This window comes from Aedes albopictus, chromosome 3, assembly GCF_035046485.1.
Source record: "Aedes albopictus strain Foshan chromosome 3, AalbF5, whole genome shotgun sequence".
NCBI classification, from domain to species: domain Eukaryota; kingdom Metazoa; phylum Arthropoda; class Insecta; order Diptera; family Culicidae; genus Aedes; species Aedes albopictus.
Genome location: NC_085138.1, coordinates 351236446 through 351254202, shown reverse-complemented (window position 1 = coordinate 351254202; position 17757 = coordinate 351236446). Strand labels below are relative to the sequence as shown.

Genomic DNA, 17757 nt, shown 5'->3' with positions numbered 1-17757 from the left:
GTTTGAATCTATAGTTATGAAACATAGTGTAGTTTCCAAGCAAATATCGTTTAGTATCGGTTCCCAACTGTTGAAAGGAAATTTTTTTAAATATGCTAAACCTAACCGAAAATCGTGTGATCAATTTCGACCCGAAGATCAATTTGACCCCGGTTTACGGTACACGCTTTGCCAAGTGTGCAAACTTTTCCGCACGCATCAACCAACATCAAAGCAAACGCTTGACATTATCGATGTTTTGTCAATGTTGCGACCGTTGTTGGTTTGCTGGGTTATGCGTGCGGGTAAATTTGCACACTTGGTAAAGCGTGTACTGAAGGACTGAAGGCTTCCCGAGTAGAAGTAAAAATCAGAACAATATCATTATTTGATATTCCTCAGTGAAGTACTCAAGATCATAATTAGCTATGGGGCTGTCCATTAATTACGTAAGGGTTTATGGGGGGAGGGGGGTTTGTGAAATCTTACGCGCCATACAAAAATTTTTGGGTTGTCATACAAAAAATCTTACAAGGGGGGGAGGGGGTGTCGAAAAATCGTAAAAAATCCCTTACGTAATTAATGGACAGCCCCTATTGGTTTGTTTAACATGAGAGATAAAAGATCAAAAATTAGTATGGGGAAGAACATAATAATATCTCATTTTGATGCTATAAGATCAGACCAAAATCTGGGGAGATCTAGGCTGTAGCACATCTAACCAATATGTATCACAATATGATCTGACAGATGGATTAGAGTAAAAAAAAAAAGAAAAATGGCCGCGACCAGAATCGAACTTATGACCTTGTGGTTTATGAGCAGTGACATTACCACTGCACTACGACTCATATCTGAAAATAGGAGGTAACAAGAGCATCAATTTCTACGTTTTCCAAGATGTTTGCGGTTAATGGTAGTTGCGTTGGTTTGGTCGCGCCATGTTGTAGATGAGTGTGTGAAAGAACTAATTATGATCTTGAATTGTAGTTTTCAGATCTTACACTCAGCGAAAAAAACTAGCGAAATTCATCGAAATACCTTATGAAAATTTGCTATAACTAATTCTTATGTCATCCATAAGAATACCTTATGAAAATTGATCGTGTTTGCTATGACAAATTTCATAAGATAGACTTATGGAAAAAACAAAAAAATCTTAAAATGATGCAGACTGGATTCGATCCATGAACGTCGGGATCACCAAGCCCGTGTTTTATCCGCACGGCTACCGACGCTTGAGAATACCATGTTGCTAAACATGAATAAAAGCCAAGCTGTGAGACGATTTTACGTCATAGAGTGAAAGATGAAATTCATCCGAATCATTATGAATGATTTAAAGGCCGTTTCATAAGTTGGGCCTTATGGAAATCTTAAGGTTATTTGGCTGAGTACAATTTTCAGATGTTATAGATGAATGTGCCAAAGAACTGATTTTGATCTTGAGAAGTAATTTTCAGATCTTTCGATTTCTGGATGTTGCAGATGTTAATGTAAAGAGCTAATTTTGATCTTGAGCAGTATTTTTAAGATTTCTCAATGATAAATGTTCTATTGCAGAATATCAATGCAGTTTACACCCAAAATTTGCAAACTGACGTGATGGTATGGAAAAAAAATGATTTAAGGCTCAATTAGGAATTGCATATTTTCCTAAACTAAGAGAGCACTTTTCTCTAGATGATTCCACATTTTATGCTCTTTCTCTGAATTGTTAACAAAGCTAGTGATCCAAACTTTAAAAACGATATGCGTAGAAACATGTTTAGTTTATTTTGCGCCTAAAACCAGGACGAATTTCCACCAATAGGACGCAATAAGTGAAGTACTAGAATGTAGTAATGAGCTGAATTTTTGTATGGTGAGAAGGTACATTCTCAATCTCTGCAACGAAATGACGCAAAAAGCCTGGCTCCTGCCTGATTCCTTGCCTAACCTAATGGTGTTTGAGCAAAACTTCAACTGTGTTATTGTTTTCTCCATTTCTTACAACAAAGTTTTCCAAAGTTTTATTCCAACAGCACCAAATAAGGCAAGGAATCATAATACCCACGCCCCCTGCATAATTTCGTTGCAGAAACGGAGAATTTACCTTATGGACTTATCCACCGATGAACCGAATTCATCGTGGTCCGAGAATTTTGACACTAGAGCGGGGCCGTTCCAATCAGAATTTAACAATTCTGATTGGGAATGGCCCCGCTCTAGTGTCAAATTCTCTGACCGCGATGAATTCGGTTCATCGGTGGATAAGTCCATAGCCATAAAAAAACAGCTAAAAATCTAGTATGTACTTCACTGAGCACGTTTGTGAACTGTCGCCCAGAAAAGCTTTGGAAACATTTAGAAGATCGTAGTCGTCACGACTGTCGTCTGTTCGTATACCCGAGGCAGAATCGCTATATATAGTTTACTATAGTTACTATAGTTATGTACCCATAACATATCATGAAACACAGGCTAAGCAAAAGCAAAGCAAAACAAAGCAAAGCAAAGATAACCGTACACATCGTAGTTGCTACTCCGTGATTGACCAGAACAATCGAAGTTGCACAGAGAGCCAATGAATGTGAAAGCTTGGGACTAGCTAACCATTCTCAATGTGCACAATTCGAGAGTTCAGCTATTTAAAGTCAATAACGGCGCTGGCCACGTCCTTACGGTCATCAGGAAAGGGAAGGAATGTTAGTTCGACAACCGTTGCTACTAGAAACCGTGGAATCCACAGCATCCCCACAGTTGTCACGGGAAGGAATGGTGGTTAGTAGGGTAGGGTAAGGTGTGGATCTAGGAGCCACCTCTGTTAGGTGATATGATCCACTAGTTATATGGAAATACACGTCGCGGTCTTCATCACGATTATGATTTATTTGATCACGATGACCACTGATCCCGGATTTCGTGCTCGCGTTTCCATCGCCCTACCGTGGAAACCGACTGATCTACGATTATTGTAGCGCGATTCTGAACCCGGATTTTTCACTCGCACTTCCATCGCCCTACCGAGAAAACCGACTCAGTGCAATTCGAAAGAACAGCCTATTCAAAAAAGAATGGAGAGTCTATGTTAAAAAAGTAAGCAGTTACAATGTCGATAATTTCCTGAAAAGTATAACTCGAAAGAGCAGCCTATGCAAAAGAAGGGAAAATTGTTGATGAACATATAAGCAGTTGTAATGCCAACAATTCTTATAACGACTCAAACATTTTTTTAACGAAGAAGGAAACGTAACACTCTGATAATTGCCATCGTACATCGATTGAACGGTTTATTTGAGGGTTGACCAACTGCCAATCCGCGGCGCTCGCATCGTTTTTGTTCGAGTTTGACACTACTGCCACCTAGTCGATGGTTGGCCAAATTCAGTCCTTTTAGAATTAAGCGAACCTGTTTCCGAGACTAAAATTTGAATCGAAAAAGTCGAAGGGTTACGTCTGTTTGTCTGTGGTGACATTGTTTTCCTTTCGGCATTCAAAAACCAAACACTGTTCCTTTTTTCAACAAGCTTTTTTTTTAGAATTTAGGAAATTGGTACAATTATTGGAATTATAACTGCTTTCATTTTCAACATAGATTTTTCCTTCTTTGCTGCATAGGCTATTCTTTCGAATTGCAATTTTCAGGAAATTATCGGCATCACAATTGCTTACTTTTTCAACATAGATTTTCCCTTCTTTTCAACATAAGCTGTTCTTTCGAGTTACAATGTTTAGGTAATTATCGGCACCACAAGCACAGATGTTTAGAAATTTGAAAAAATATATAATAAATATAACAGCAATTTACACCGGTGGTTGTAATAATGCCCATAATTTCCTGAAAAGTGCAATTCGAAAGAACAGCCTATGTAGAAAAGAAGGGAGAATCTATGTTGAAAATGTAAGCAGTTATAATTTCAAAAATTTTACTAATTGCCTTAATTCTAAGAAAAATATTGTTTAAAAAGAAGGAACATTGTTGGGTTTTTGAATGCCAAAAGGAAAACAATGATACTTTTTTCCTTCTTCATTAAAAATATTTAGAAATGTTGGCATTAAAACTGCTTATATGTTCACTTTTTCTATTCCATAGTATTGGAATAATGATATAAGCCCTTCTCATACCGCATGAATGAAGGGCCTTTGAAGCGAATAATTAGGAACAGCCGTTGGGATGGACTCCTCCAACCATTTGCGTAGAAAAACGTGGTCAGTTGAGTCTTTCCGAGTAACTCAAAGTTTTCGACAGAAAAATCTTTTTTAATATAAACCGACCATAGACTGGTCCATTAGCATCTTGTACACTGAACAACATCAGAAGAAAATGCGTTTTCTCTGTAAATTTTGCACGTCACTTTTAAAACTTTATTCATCGTGAAACAAGTGCTGCACAATTTTCACAAATCTGTCAAAAACAAAACATTTTATAGCAACGCAACTGGAATGATGACAGTTTGTGAACTTTCAAGATAGGTTTAAAGATCAACATGCAACTGTGTACAATGGTAATTAAACGTTTGAACCATTGTAGAATATTTTTATGGATATACCGTATAAGAAATAGATGTGTAATAACACTATAATGTTAAAATCCTTGCCTATAACATATCATTATGATCAACATTGTACTGTTTGTGTATCGAATTAAACTTTTTAGCCGAGTATATTAAGCTTTTCTGGGGAATGGTACATTCTGGGGAATGGATTTCTGGGGAATGGAATTCTGGGGATTGGTTTTCTGGGGAATGTTATAGAATCGAAAAAACATATCTTTGTATTTATTTTTAACTAGCTGTCCCCGGCAAACTTTGTGTTGCCTACTGCGTTTTAACATTTCAAGTAAAGTCTCTCCGTTCAAAACGTGTGTAAAATCGATTTTTAAAAATTCTTCATTTCTCATTCGCACACAGTGCCCTAGAGGAAGATTAATCTGTTAATTAGGTTAAGCGATTAAGAATTAAGCGTCAGAAGGATAGGTAGAAATTCACTTTTATTTATAGAGATTACGATATTCATCTTCTGAGTATTTTATGGTTCTACCTCAGAGAAACAGACGTCACACTCTGGTCGCGCTCCATCGACCACATCTTTAACGGTTGATTCAAATATTTGGTAGTTGGTCAATTAGCCACTTGCAGCGTTCACATCGTTTTTGCTCCTGTTTGACGTTTGCTCACTACCGACATCTAGTGGTTGCTCGGTCAAACAGAACACGATTAGCATTGGGCGGTTCCGTTTTCGTGACGATGTATTCAACTGTTATTTGTACTACGTGTTACGTCTGTTTATCTGTGGTTCCACCCACGCGTATACCGTTTCGGGTATATGGCAACGATGCGTGGTGTCAATAGGTTTTAATGGAGAGTCTACCATCTCAATAGCAAACATCTATTTACCTGAACTGAACCTCAATCAACTTCTGTTTTTTGTTTGTTTTGTTGTTCGAAAGGTTTACCCTCTTTGATTGCTTACACATCGAAAAATGAGGCTAAAATATCAATCGCATCCAGGCGAATTTACATAAACTCTTCAAACCATGTGAAACGATGCGAGTCTTATGAGCATCCATCGCAGATACATACATGATTGGTTGTTGCTTTTTTAATGTTCAATCGTTAGAGAAAAAAAATCAAAATCGAAGTATGATTAGACGTTATTAGTGAACCGAATGACATCGATCATAAAAAAATCCAACGGCGAACAATGCTGTGCAATTAATCAAAAGTGATCGTTGTGGTTCATTTTGACCGCTGCCGCTCGTTTCACTGGGGCATATACTGCTGAACACAGATGATCGCATAATCGTAACAGATACAGGTACAAGTGGGTAGTAAACAACCGAAACAAAAACTCTAATTTGTCGTTTTTATTTAGTCGTTTTATGAACTTTGTTCGACAGCGACAAATGATATGTCAAAAATTAATGAATGGGTAGAATTTCAATCGATACCTAAGCCGGTACAGTCACGGGTTCTGTATCGTTGAACCTCTTTTCCGTTTTTGTTCGACTGATTGAGCAAACAAGTTTATGTGATACGGTGTAATAAAGACCCACAAAGCTTAAAAGAAACAATAAATTGTACTGTCTAGGAACTTGAGCCATGAGTTCCCGGTGGAAGTTCACCATTAGAAATAGATTTGAGCAGGTAATGTAATAATAATTGCAGGAGGTCCACTCTTGGGTAAGGGTCTACTATGGGCTAAAATACCATATAGAAATGTAAAAAAAAAACTCGGAAGTACCTTCATGAATGTTTGTGCATCGTTTGCAAAATATTGATAGTTTCCTTTATTCTATTCAGGCTTTTTATAAATTCAAATTCCTTTTTTAATGGTTAATAAAAGCTGCGAAATTGATTAAAATTTCTCGGATTATGCTGGTTGTGTATGGCTTCCCATTACCAAACGAACGAAAGTTCCAATCAGTTAGTTGAAACTGAAAGCCCTCAGGCTTCTCTCCTCCAGTCCTATCGGAAAGTACCAGGCCCTCCGTAATAATGAACTCATCAGAAACTAAATCACCGAATCTAATCGCATGGCAATGCGCTCGCTAGCTATTGTCGAGGAGTTTTACTTTCAAAGTTACCGCTTCAATGATCCAAGTCATCCAGTAGCGTGATCCGGAGTACACGCGAGGGAAACATATCAATCGTCCATGGCGGGCATTATAGTCACACAATTCATTAAGTAGCTGCATAATAATGCAGCAGCGGCAGTATCAGCCTGCGTTGAACCAACCAATCTGAACCGAACGGTGACGGATCATCGCTTTTCAGTTGGTCGCGTGTTGTACTTACTAAGTATAATTAATGGCCGACTCCTCCGGGTTTCCCGTTGAACCAACGATGATTGATACCTTACTTTTGACTATTTCTGGACTTTTCGAACATCATAGTTTACCAAATGGATGTATACTAAAATCTTTTTTACGTACCGTGTAAAAACCGTGCTAATTCGCGAAACCGTGTAAAAAAAACTTAGGGAAATCTGAAAATATTTGAAATGTCCTCACCTTCAGATATCCGAGGATTGTTTTAGAGAGTTAACAAGAACAGAGAGGGGGGGGGGGGTAGTAGTAAGGGTTGAATCTAGAGGCTAGTGGGGAAAAAGACAATGGGGTTATGGGGAGCAGAGTGCATACTGTTCCCAAAGAAGATCGCAGAGGATATTTTGAGGTGAAGGACTGTATAGACGGACGAAGCGAAGGATCAAGGAACCTGTCAACACCCCACAGGTTCATGGAGCAAGGTGGTGTAGAGAGAGATGTTCCAGAACACCCAAGAACTTTCACGAGTAATGGCTTTAATATCTACGAGGTTAATCGATTGATTGTTGTTGCATTACTGATACGGTGCAACATCCTAACATCCTACAGGTGTATGGAGCATTGTTCTGTAAATAAATAATTTTAAAACATGACCTCCAATTTGGATCTCCAACAACTTCCGCGAGTAAAGGCCTGAAGATCTACAAACATAGCCAACGGTTTCTTGCTTCATTACCGATGCGTTGTAACATCCCAGAGGTCCATTGAGCTTTGTACTGAAGAGTTTTAATTTCCAAAGGTCTAGTCTTCCATGAACTACCGCGAGTTAAGGCCTTGATATCTGCAAGCGTACTCAATGGATTGTTCTTACATGACTGTTACGATGCAACATGCTAAAGATCGATGGAGCATGGTTTTGTAGAGAACTACTTTCCAAAGATGATCTAGGTCCTCCATGAACGGCCTTGAGTAAAGGCCTGAAGATCTACATGCGTAATCAATGTTTTTTTGTTGCATTACCGATACGTTGTAACATCCTACTGGTCCATGAAATATTTTTCTGGGAAGAACTTACTTCCATAGATGATCTAGGAAATAGAAATACACTAGAACTCCAATGGCGCTGTAGTCACTTTTCCAATTTAATTAAATCAATAACTTTTATTGCAACAATTGATTGTTTTGAGGTGTCCAGCTTAAAGAGCATCATTTGTTTTGGTAAACAAAATTTATTTTACACTTCTAGTACCGCTACTGACGCTGTAAGGGCGTGGCAAACACGAACAGTCGCGACATTGGACTTCTGTGGCTAGTTATTCTAATATCTAGGACCTCCAAAAACTTCCACGTCCTCCAAGAACTTCCACGAGTAAAGAACTGAACATCTACAAGCGTTATCAATGAATTGTTGCCAAATAACTGATACAGAGTAGCGCCCTACAGGTCCATAGAGCATAGTTCTGTAGAGAAATAATTTCCAAAGATGATCTAGGACCTCCAAGAACTTCCACAAGTAAAGGCCTTGAGATCTACAAACGTAATCAATGGATTGTTGTTACATTTCTAAAACTTCGTAACATCCTACAGGTCCATGAACCATTTTTCTATAAGGAACTAATTTCCATAGATGTTCTAGGTCTTCCAAGAACTTCCACGAGTAAATACCTGAAGATTTACAGGCGTTATCAATGGATTGTTACCACATTGTAGTGTTCTACAGGTCCAGAGAGCATTGCTCTGTAGAGCAATAATTTCCAAAAATGATCTAGGACCTCCAAGAACTTCCACAAGTAAAGGCCTTGAGATCTATAGTATAGTCATTCCATAATTGAACCGTTGTTATTCCGTTAATCTAACAAAAGTACGTGTTGCCTTAGGATAAATTAAAAAAAAAATTATGCAAATCATTAACACAATTTTAGTAGAATTTTAGGGTTGCTCAAGAAACTTGAAGTTTGTTTGGAAATCTTTCTATTTTTATCTAATCCAATAGATTATTTTTATCCAATAGAATAATTTTTGAAAAAAATAAAATAGAATAAAGCACTGTTATTGCTAGTATTGATAAAAAATTATTTCTTTTTTCACATTTTCCATTTGCAGGCTTGGCGTGGCCAACCGAACTAAGTGCGAGGAGGCACTGCTGAAAACGGGCTGGAGTGTGCAGCTGGCCGCATCGATACTGCTGGAGACTTAATCGCTTCCGCCTGCCTGTCTGCCAGTCACACGGTGTTTTATGGCGCGTCGTGCTTTCGATGTATGTAGCTTCTTTTTATAGGTAAGAATCATCTTTAAGTTTTACACAACGAACACTGAAACCGTCGTCGTCGTCGGTGGGAAACCACTGGCGGCGGCCCATCGACCCAATCCGTTGAGTATTACAATCCAGCACTGTTTACTACTTGGCAAATGTATAGATATTTATATTGACATAGTATTCCAAGGATTTGAATAATCTGTTATCACTGTACAAATAATCGTAATCTCCAGATCGTGAAGCAATCTTCCGAATGAATAGTTCTATAGTTTTCGATAAGTTCATTGCACGATATTAATAAAAGATTGATATCGTTAATTGCTCCAGTGAAACCCTGAAACAGGAATCTCCATTAAAATGAACTCAAAACAATTCTCAAGCTCTCTCTCACACCCTTCTCATCAACTTATGCATACTTCAGTAAGAATGCACATAATAACGACTTATTAATTGAAATGCTAACCGACACCCGCCACTTCTTTTGAAGAGGCGCATTCAGGTATTTATAACCCTCAAAACAAACGATCAGGCAGAGCAAACGAACTCACTTTTCTCATCAATCATCATTGTCCGTCTGTGGTGGGAATGAGCTGCTCAAAACGCAGAAGAAAAAAAGATATGAAGTATCAGGCACCCTCAAAAGGGAGATAACGATTTGGAAGAGCTTTTAATCTTTATTGACCGCGATTTAAAACAAAATTAGCTAGGTCTGCTGCATATGGTTTCCAATGCGTTCGTTGTTGGCAATGAAGGAAATTGTTGTTGATTCCAGTTACGGTGGTGCAAACCAAATTAGAACAGTTAGAACCAGGAAAGGTTTTTAATTGAAGACCGCTACACACACAAAGTATGCCTCTACCTAATAGTAGTCCACTTAAAACGTTTAAAAGTCCACTTGTTGTATTGAATGGGAACAAGCTGAGCGGTAGCTTCCCATCATCGTATCGCAAGTATCATTCATTGAATAGAACGATCATCGGATCAGATGTATGCCAAAATGAAGTGATCAAAATCTCCTTGAAACATGATTGATTAGCGGAATGAGAACTAAAGAAAAAAGCCGGTTGACCGGAAATAGTCTATTTACATGTTACGAAGTAAATGCTCCGAAATACATAGCAAAAATACAAGAATATTTTATAACTGATACCAGGTTTGATACGTCTTGGTTGAGCATAAACAGTATCCGAATTCCTTGCTTTGATTTTATTGTATTTTTTTACTTCCATCATATACGGGATGAATGACCCATAAAAAGTTACATCCTCGAAAATAAACTAGCAACTCCTATCATATCACAGAGTGCAAAATAACTTTTTTCAGATGTGAAGAATTCACTATTAAAATAGGGGCGTGCTATTTTGCGTGAATCCACAAAAACTAATTTTATATTCGTATACTTTATATTAGGGGAATTCACTAAATAGCGTAAACCACTGCGTAAATTTTATCCTGCGTAAACTTTGCTAAACCACCAAGGCAAAGTTTAATTATTTCATTCGCAACTTCATGAAACATTTCCATTAGCATTAAGTAAGTCTCTCAAAATTCTAGATGCTAGTCCTAGACCGCTTTTATGAGTATTGCATCCTTGCCGTCCTTCATTAAAGCACAGAGATTTGGGGCTAATCTCTGACTCTTAGACAAGATTGATGCAATCCCCCAACGGTCGTGTGCTGTCCTGGTCACGTCTTTACGACAGCTGAGAGATGGGAAAGGAAGATTAGTTGGAAACCTAAGAAGCGTATAGACACCTCAACCACCTCTCAGGCCTAGGTGGCATGGGAATTTAGGTGTTGCTTGTGGAAGGGTAAAATTTGGCAATAAGAAACTACAGGATTACCTTTTTTTTGGAAAATTTGCAAAACTCTTGAAGAAAGTCTTAGTTGAGTATACGTCTGAATTTTCGTGTTCTTGGTCTTTTTGATAATTTCATACAGGGTGTCTACTACCTGTAAAAAAACCTGGAATTATCAGGAAATTTAATTTACCCTGGAAAACAAACCTAGAATTATCAGGGAATTTTTGAAAGTAAGGAATTTTATTGAAACTAGTTTGAGTTTGATCAATACAAAGTTCTTACAAATTCTATACAAATTTTGGAGAAATATATAGAGTCATTGCTTGCATTTCTGGAATAAGTTTCTTCAGAACTCATGGAGTTAGTTTTAATAGTTCTTCGAAGAGAGTTGGCAGCCAACCTTTCGGAAGAAAATTTCTAATAATTCCTTGATGGCTTTATTTTGAAATTAAGCTGAAACGCTTCAGGACTATTTTGAATACTGGTAGATCTTGGAAAGTTACAGGACTCCCTGAACAATTGAAGAAATCCCGGGAGGAATGTCAAAAAATGAGGAACCTTGGCAGGAAATCTGGCATGAATATCTAAAAGAATCCCGCAATATTTTCAAGATTCACAGAAATCATTGAAAGCGTACAAGTTGGAATTCCTGGAGCAATCCTAGCAGGAACCTCTAAAGGCATCCTTTAAGAAATCTCAGAAGGGATCTTCGAAGGAACTCCAGCAGTAATCCCTAAGGAATGCTTACTAGAACACTTGGAAGAAACCTTTCAAGATTTTCCAAAACAATCCCGGTAAAAATTCCTGAAGGAATGCCGGGAGGATTTACTAAAGGAATTCTGAAAGGTATGTTTGGAAGAATTCTGAAAGGAATCTCAGCTTAAAGCTTGGTAGCAATCCCTGAAATAAACACAGAAGAAATCCCGGAAGGAATTGCTGTGTAAATCCCGAGAGAAATGCCTGAAAAACTCCCGTGATGCCAGCAAGGATCCCGGCTCGTACAAAGAATTCCATTAGGATTCTCTGAATTAATTTCAGCAGAACACTTTGAAAGTAGACTAAGATGAATCTGTGAAGTAATTCCAGCAGAAATTCATGAAGGAATGCTGGCTAAAATTTCCGAAAGAATCCTTTTAGGATTTTCTGAATCAATTCTGGCAGAAATCTCTGAAGTTTTTCCTGAAGGAATACCGTAACGAATACCTGATAAAATCTTTAGAGGGATCATGACAGGAATGCCGTCTGGAAGCTGAGCAGGAATTCCTGTAAGAACCATAGAAGATGTTACTATAATCTACGATTGCCTGATAAAAAAAAATATCGGCAGAAATCTATATTTTTTCATATTTTTTTTTGGGAGGAATCCCTTAAGGAATCACAACAGGAATCCTGGAAGGAATTTTTAAAGGAATTCCAGCACGAATCCCTGAAGGAATGCGGAAAAGATTTACTAAATGAATCCTTTCAGGATTTTCTTAAGCAACCTCTGCAAAAATCCCTGAAGAGAACTCCGGGCTACTGCGGGCCAATCCGTACAGCAATTCCGGAAGCAATATCTGAAGGAATCTTTGGAGGAAATCTGGGAAGATTCACGAAAGGAATTCCTGAAGATATCCCAGAAAGAATTACTGAAGGTATCTCGAAAAAAAAACCTCGTCTCATCTAATCTCATCTCAATTCTTCACCCTACACTCTAGCCTCTACTTTACGGTCTTCTCTGCCCTCTTTTCCAACCCTCTATCCTACGCTCTTTCATAACCTTCAATCCTACCATCTGCCCTACCCTTTACCTTACACAGCTAGTCGCGTTCGGTAATAATTACCGAAATTTCAACTGCTGAGCGTTCGGTAATGGTTTTTTACCGAAATTCTGTAAACATTACCAAATTTCGTTAAAATGTTATCGTTTATCTGTCAGATTTTAACGAAGTTCGGTAAACGTCACCGAATTTTTCCGGTAAAAAACTTAACGGTTGAGATTTCGGTAAAATATTACCGAAGTCGGTGATTTTATCTAAGTGTGTATCCTCTACCATAACCACTGCCTTATCCTTTACTGTACCGTAATCCGGGGTAACATTGATCAGAATTTTCGATCTTTTTTGAATAATTCACTTGTTAAAGCAAACGTTACATGTTTTATATTTTTAAAACAAGTACTGGCCCTCTGAGTATGTGTTAAGCTAATTGAAAAAGTATTGTAAAACTTTAAAACATGTTTAAATAGACTTTTCAATCCAATTTTTTATTTGGTTGATTTGGGGTAACATTGATCATGTCAGTGATCAATGTTCGTTTGTGTTGAAAATACCCTTATTAACTAAATTTGGGGTCGCTAATTTCGAATATGTTGTCCAAATTTTAACAAGTTATGTACTTTTTGAGTTATTTTAGGATTAAAATCCTCCTAATCGCGAATAACGCCTAAAAGTAGGCAAAGGCTTTAGGAATTGATAGCTTACTTTTAAAAAAATCGTATATTTCATTGAAAAAGCGTATTTTTGTAAAAGTTTCGTTTATTAAATCCAACTCTAGGATGTCATATTGAAGTAATACAGTGATTTCGAAACTCATATTGTATCTTGTATTCACGCCAAGCATGAATGTTTGACAATGTATCTGATTGAGTTACAAAACACAGTTATGGAAAAATCGAACTATTCCAATGTTTATGAAATTCAATTTTTATGAATTACATGTCATTTAATAGGTAAATGATGGCAGATAACGATATATCATTCGTGAGTAGAAACTGATTCAATGTAAAATGCTTGTTTGAACATTTCATGAGGTCGGTCAAGTCGATCAATGTTACCCCGCTGATCAATGATACCCCGTTTTACGGTACCCTCTACTCTATACCTTCACCATACTCTCTATATTGTGCTTAATCGTACCGCCGTCTACCCTACCCTCTATTCTAACCTTTTACTCCACCCCCTCTACTCTATCCATCATCCAAACCCTCTACCCGACCGTCTGCTCCACCGTTTACCCTATCCGCTACCCTACCATCTACTCCGACCCTCTATCTCACCCTCCTTTTACTGATCAAGCCCGATCGATTCTGTTGCTACCATCTTGAATATGGTCCGATTTCTTGGATTTCAAAATGGCGTCGGATATTCAATTTTTAGTTCTACTCATGAAGTGCGATCAATAGATACCCATATTGCATGGTATCATAGCTCAAACTACCATTCCGTGGCCGCCATCTAGAATATATGGTTCGCCATCTTGGATTTCTAAATGACGTTAAATATCGATTTTTGACTTTACTCATAAAGTCCAGTTTATTTTTATTTTTTTTTTAAATTAATACTTTATTTAAGGCTCATGCGCCATTAGGCATAACGGAGCCGAGTTCACTTTTGTTGGTTCACTAAATATACATATTTTTACTTAAATTACTACTTTATTTTAAAAAATTTCGGGGAACCGTAAAACTTGCGGTTTAGTCGAGGTTAGGGAGAACAAATCTTTTTTTGGGAGAGGATGGGATATGAGGGTTTATTCGTTGATCTTCAGCAGCGCATTGTGGTGTATGAAATCCAGTTGATAGATACCCATATTGTATGGGGCTTTAGGACATTTCCCCGAATTCCATTACCCCGAATTCCATTACCCCGAATGATCCATTACCCCAAATGACCCATTTCCCCGAATGGCCCAATATGCGAATTATTTATCCACAAGTCTACCTCGGGACCCGCCATGGGTAGTTATCGGTACACCAAGTGTTTCACCACATTTTCAACAAAAATGTTCCTTCTCTGAGCATATGTAGTTCTTTCTGACCTTACTACCAAAGAACTTTCATTCAAGGACATTCTAACTACTATGTGGTCATCTATCTATATATAAAACTGAGTTTGAAGTCCCTTTGAGGCAACAAAAGTCACGAACGGCTGAACTAATCAGCATGACTCTTGCACGGTTCGATTCGTATTCGTGGTGGCTGTGTTTATATGTAATAAAAAGTTACGAAAATCAACTAAAAAGTAGAACAACTGTGAAAGTAATGATTTTTCATGAATCGAGAAGAAATTCAACAGGATCGAAATGAAACCAATCTAGAGTGCTGTGCTAAAATGACCTCCACAGTTATCAAACCACTTCAACCTGGCAAGACAAAGTTTGCCGGGACAGCTAGTCACATATATATCCTTCTTTCAAACATAGGCTATTCTTTTTAATCATTAATTTAAGCAATTTGTTGGCGTCGCAACTGTTATTATTTTTATCAGAGACTAGCTGTCCCGGCAAACTCTGTCTTGCCAATCTTGTGGATGTTTGACAGCTTTTGAGCTAATTCAAGCACCGCACTCTAGATTGGTTTCAATTCGATCGTGCTGATTTCCTTCCCAGATCATAAAAAATCCGCATTTTGTCTACTTCTTACATTTTTGGTTCATTTTCCTAACTTTTTTTACATATAAACACAGCCACCACGAATACGAACCGAACCGTGCAAGAGTCATGCTGATCGGTTCATCCGTTCTTGAGTTTTGTTGCCTCAAAGGAACTTCAAACTCATTTTTATATATATATAGATTTTTCCTTCTTTTAATCATCGGCTGTTCTTTCAAGTTATACTGTTATATGGAAAAGTGACATGATCACATTAGTTTATTTCTTTCGTCCATATGATCCGAAACTAATTATTCAGTAGAGATTTTTTCCTTCTTTTTGTTATTGCCTGTTCTTTTAAACATACTGGTAAGTGGTAAGAGATCTGCTCAAAGGGACTCAGGAGCTTCATATGCTTGGGTATTCTCACCGCAAAAAATAGACAGAATAAAATTTTATCGACCGAACTAGTTCGTTCCGGGATGAACATAATGATTTTCCTTCGTATTGGAAAATACGAAATTTATAATTCAGAAAAACAATATTCGGGGTAATGGGTCATTCGGGGTAATGGAATTCGGGGAAATGGGTCATTCGGGGTAATGGAATTCGGGGTAGTGTCATTCGGGGTAATGGAATTCGGAGTCATTGTATGGTATCATAGCTCAAACTACCATTCCATAGCCGCCATCTTGGATATGGTCCGCCATCTTGGATTTCAAAATACAGCCAGTTGAAAATTCCAAAAACCGCGAAAAAAAGTCACATCATTTCTCGACGAATCAAGCAAAAATAAGATGATGAAATGTTTTTTGTGTGGAGTTTTCATTTACGTGACCGCGTAAAAAAAGACCTGACTGTAGCGTTAAATATCGATTTTGACTTCTACTAATCAAGCCCTAACGATAGACACCCATATTGCATGGTATTATAGCTCAAACTACAACTTCATGGCCGCCATCTTGCCCAGCCAACACATATGATGTTGGATAGGATGCTAAAGTGGAGGCGATATACGCGGTTAAATGGGAACAGGTACGCATATGGCCTCCAGTTTAGCATCCTATTCAACATCATAAGATTTTGTGTTGACTGGGTGGATTTCTAAATGGAGTCGGATATTCATTTTTGAATTCTACTCATGAAGCCCGATCGATACTTAGATATCCATATTGCATAGTATCCGAAGCAGCATTGCCGTTAAATAGCAAACATTCTAGAGTTTTGACCACCATCTTGGAACCTAAGCCGCCATCTTGAATTCCAGTACCCCTACTACCACCTCCACATCCTAAGGAAAGTGTATGTTAAATTTGATTGAAATTTCTTGACGCATTCCATAGTTATGCCGGAACATACACTACATACACACATACATACATAGTCGGACAAAACAATAAGACCACCGGTCCTAATTCATACAAAACAATAAGACCACCGGTCCTATTTCATGCAAAATGACCAAGTTTGACGATATGGTACTCCGTTTTTAGCAAACCGATTTGGATGAAATTCTGACAGCCGACATGTAATTACGGAAATTTTGACATGTATTGAATGGATTGAGTTCTGTTCACTATTTCCAAAGTTACAGATATACGATGCGACAAAACTCTAACACCAGATTTTTATGATCATTATTTGTGGTCAGTTCAATAAAAATGCCCCCAAGTTTGAATGGCATCCTTAATTTTGGTACCTGTTTATCAATCATCAAGTATCAGATACTCTCATATATCCTTGCGTAATGGCAATCTGAAGTGGTCCTATTATTTTGTCGTTTCGTATATCTGTAACAGAACTCAACCATTTAAATACAAATCAAAATTCACGTAAATCCATGGCGACTTTCAAATTTACAGCCAAATCGGTTCACTATATAGCATCACATCGTTTAACTGGGCCATCCCGATTAGAAAAATCTATCAAGTTTATAACACATTGTGTTATGATGTTATACACATTTTACATAAATAGTATTCTAAAATTGTGCATAATTCTGGAGATATTCACATCAAAAGGACTGTCCTATTTATAGGACGCTAAGCGGATATGTGTTAATTTCAAAGCAAAATAAAAGGTTCGTCGCTTGAAAGGTGATTGAAATCGTTCGATACTTGCACGATCACTAGAGTAAAAACTTCATTGGCTTATAGGCGAGCTGCCGTCCGTCGTTGTCATTCAAATCGATGCGATCTTCTTCTTCTTCTTTGTGGATCTACGTTCCCACTGGAATTTGGTCTGCCTTATCTTCAACTTGGTGTTCTTTGAGCACTTCCACCGTTTAATAATTGGGCTTTCTTTACCTGCAATCGCATGAATTAATTTGTATACAGTGAGGCAAGGGAATCGAACTCGACGTCTCCGGATTGGTGATCCACCATTATGGCCAGGAATTTAGTCCATTTACGCCTATGTGCGATATGACAGTGAAAAATTCCTACACAGCTTCATTTTTGGCACATCCTAATGGGCCTTTTGTCCAAACTAGAACACACGAAACATGACACCTTGTTAATTATGAGTGATTGTTCCAAACTTCTGGTTTCTTGCGGTTGACCAACTTCATTCTACTATGAAATTCTAATGAAGAAGGAACTACGACCAGTCAGTCAGCCAGTG

At 37.8% G+C, this 17757-nt stretch overlaps 1 protein-coding gene across 1 annotated transcript in view; it reads left to right on the top strand.

Annotated features, from left to right (window-relative positions):
- LOC109408773 (activated Cdc42 kinase Ack) overlaps window positions 1-10131 on the top strand; it is a 77156-nt gene extending 67025 nt beyond the window's left edge. Inside the window, exon 7 of the mRNA XM_062855231.1 lies at window positions 8831-10131. Within this exon, the coding sequence (XP_062711215.1) occupies window positions 8831-8924 (94 nt within the window). The 3' untranslated portion in view covers window positions 8925-10131. The remainder of the gene's footprint in view (window positions 1-8830) is intronic.
- The last annotated feature ends 7626 nt before the right edge of the window (window positions 10132-17757 follow it).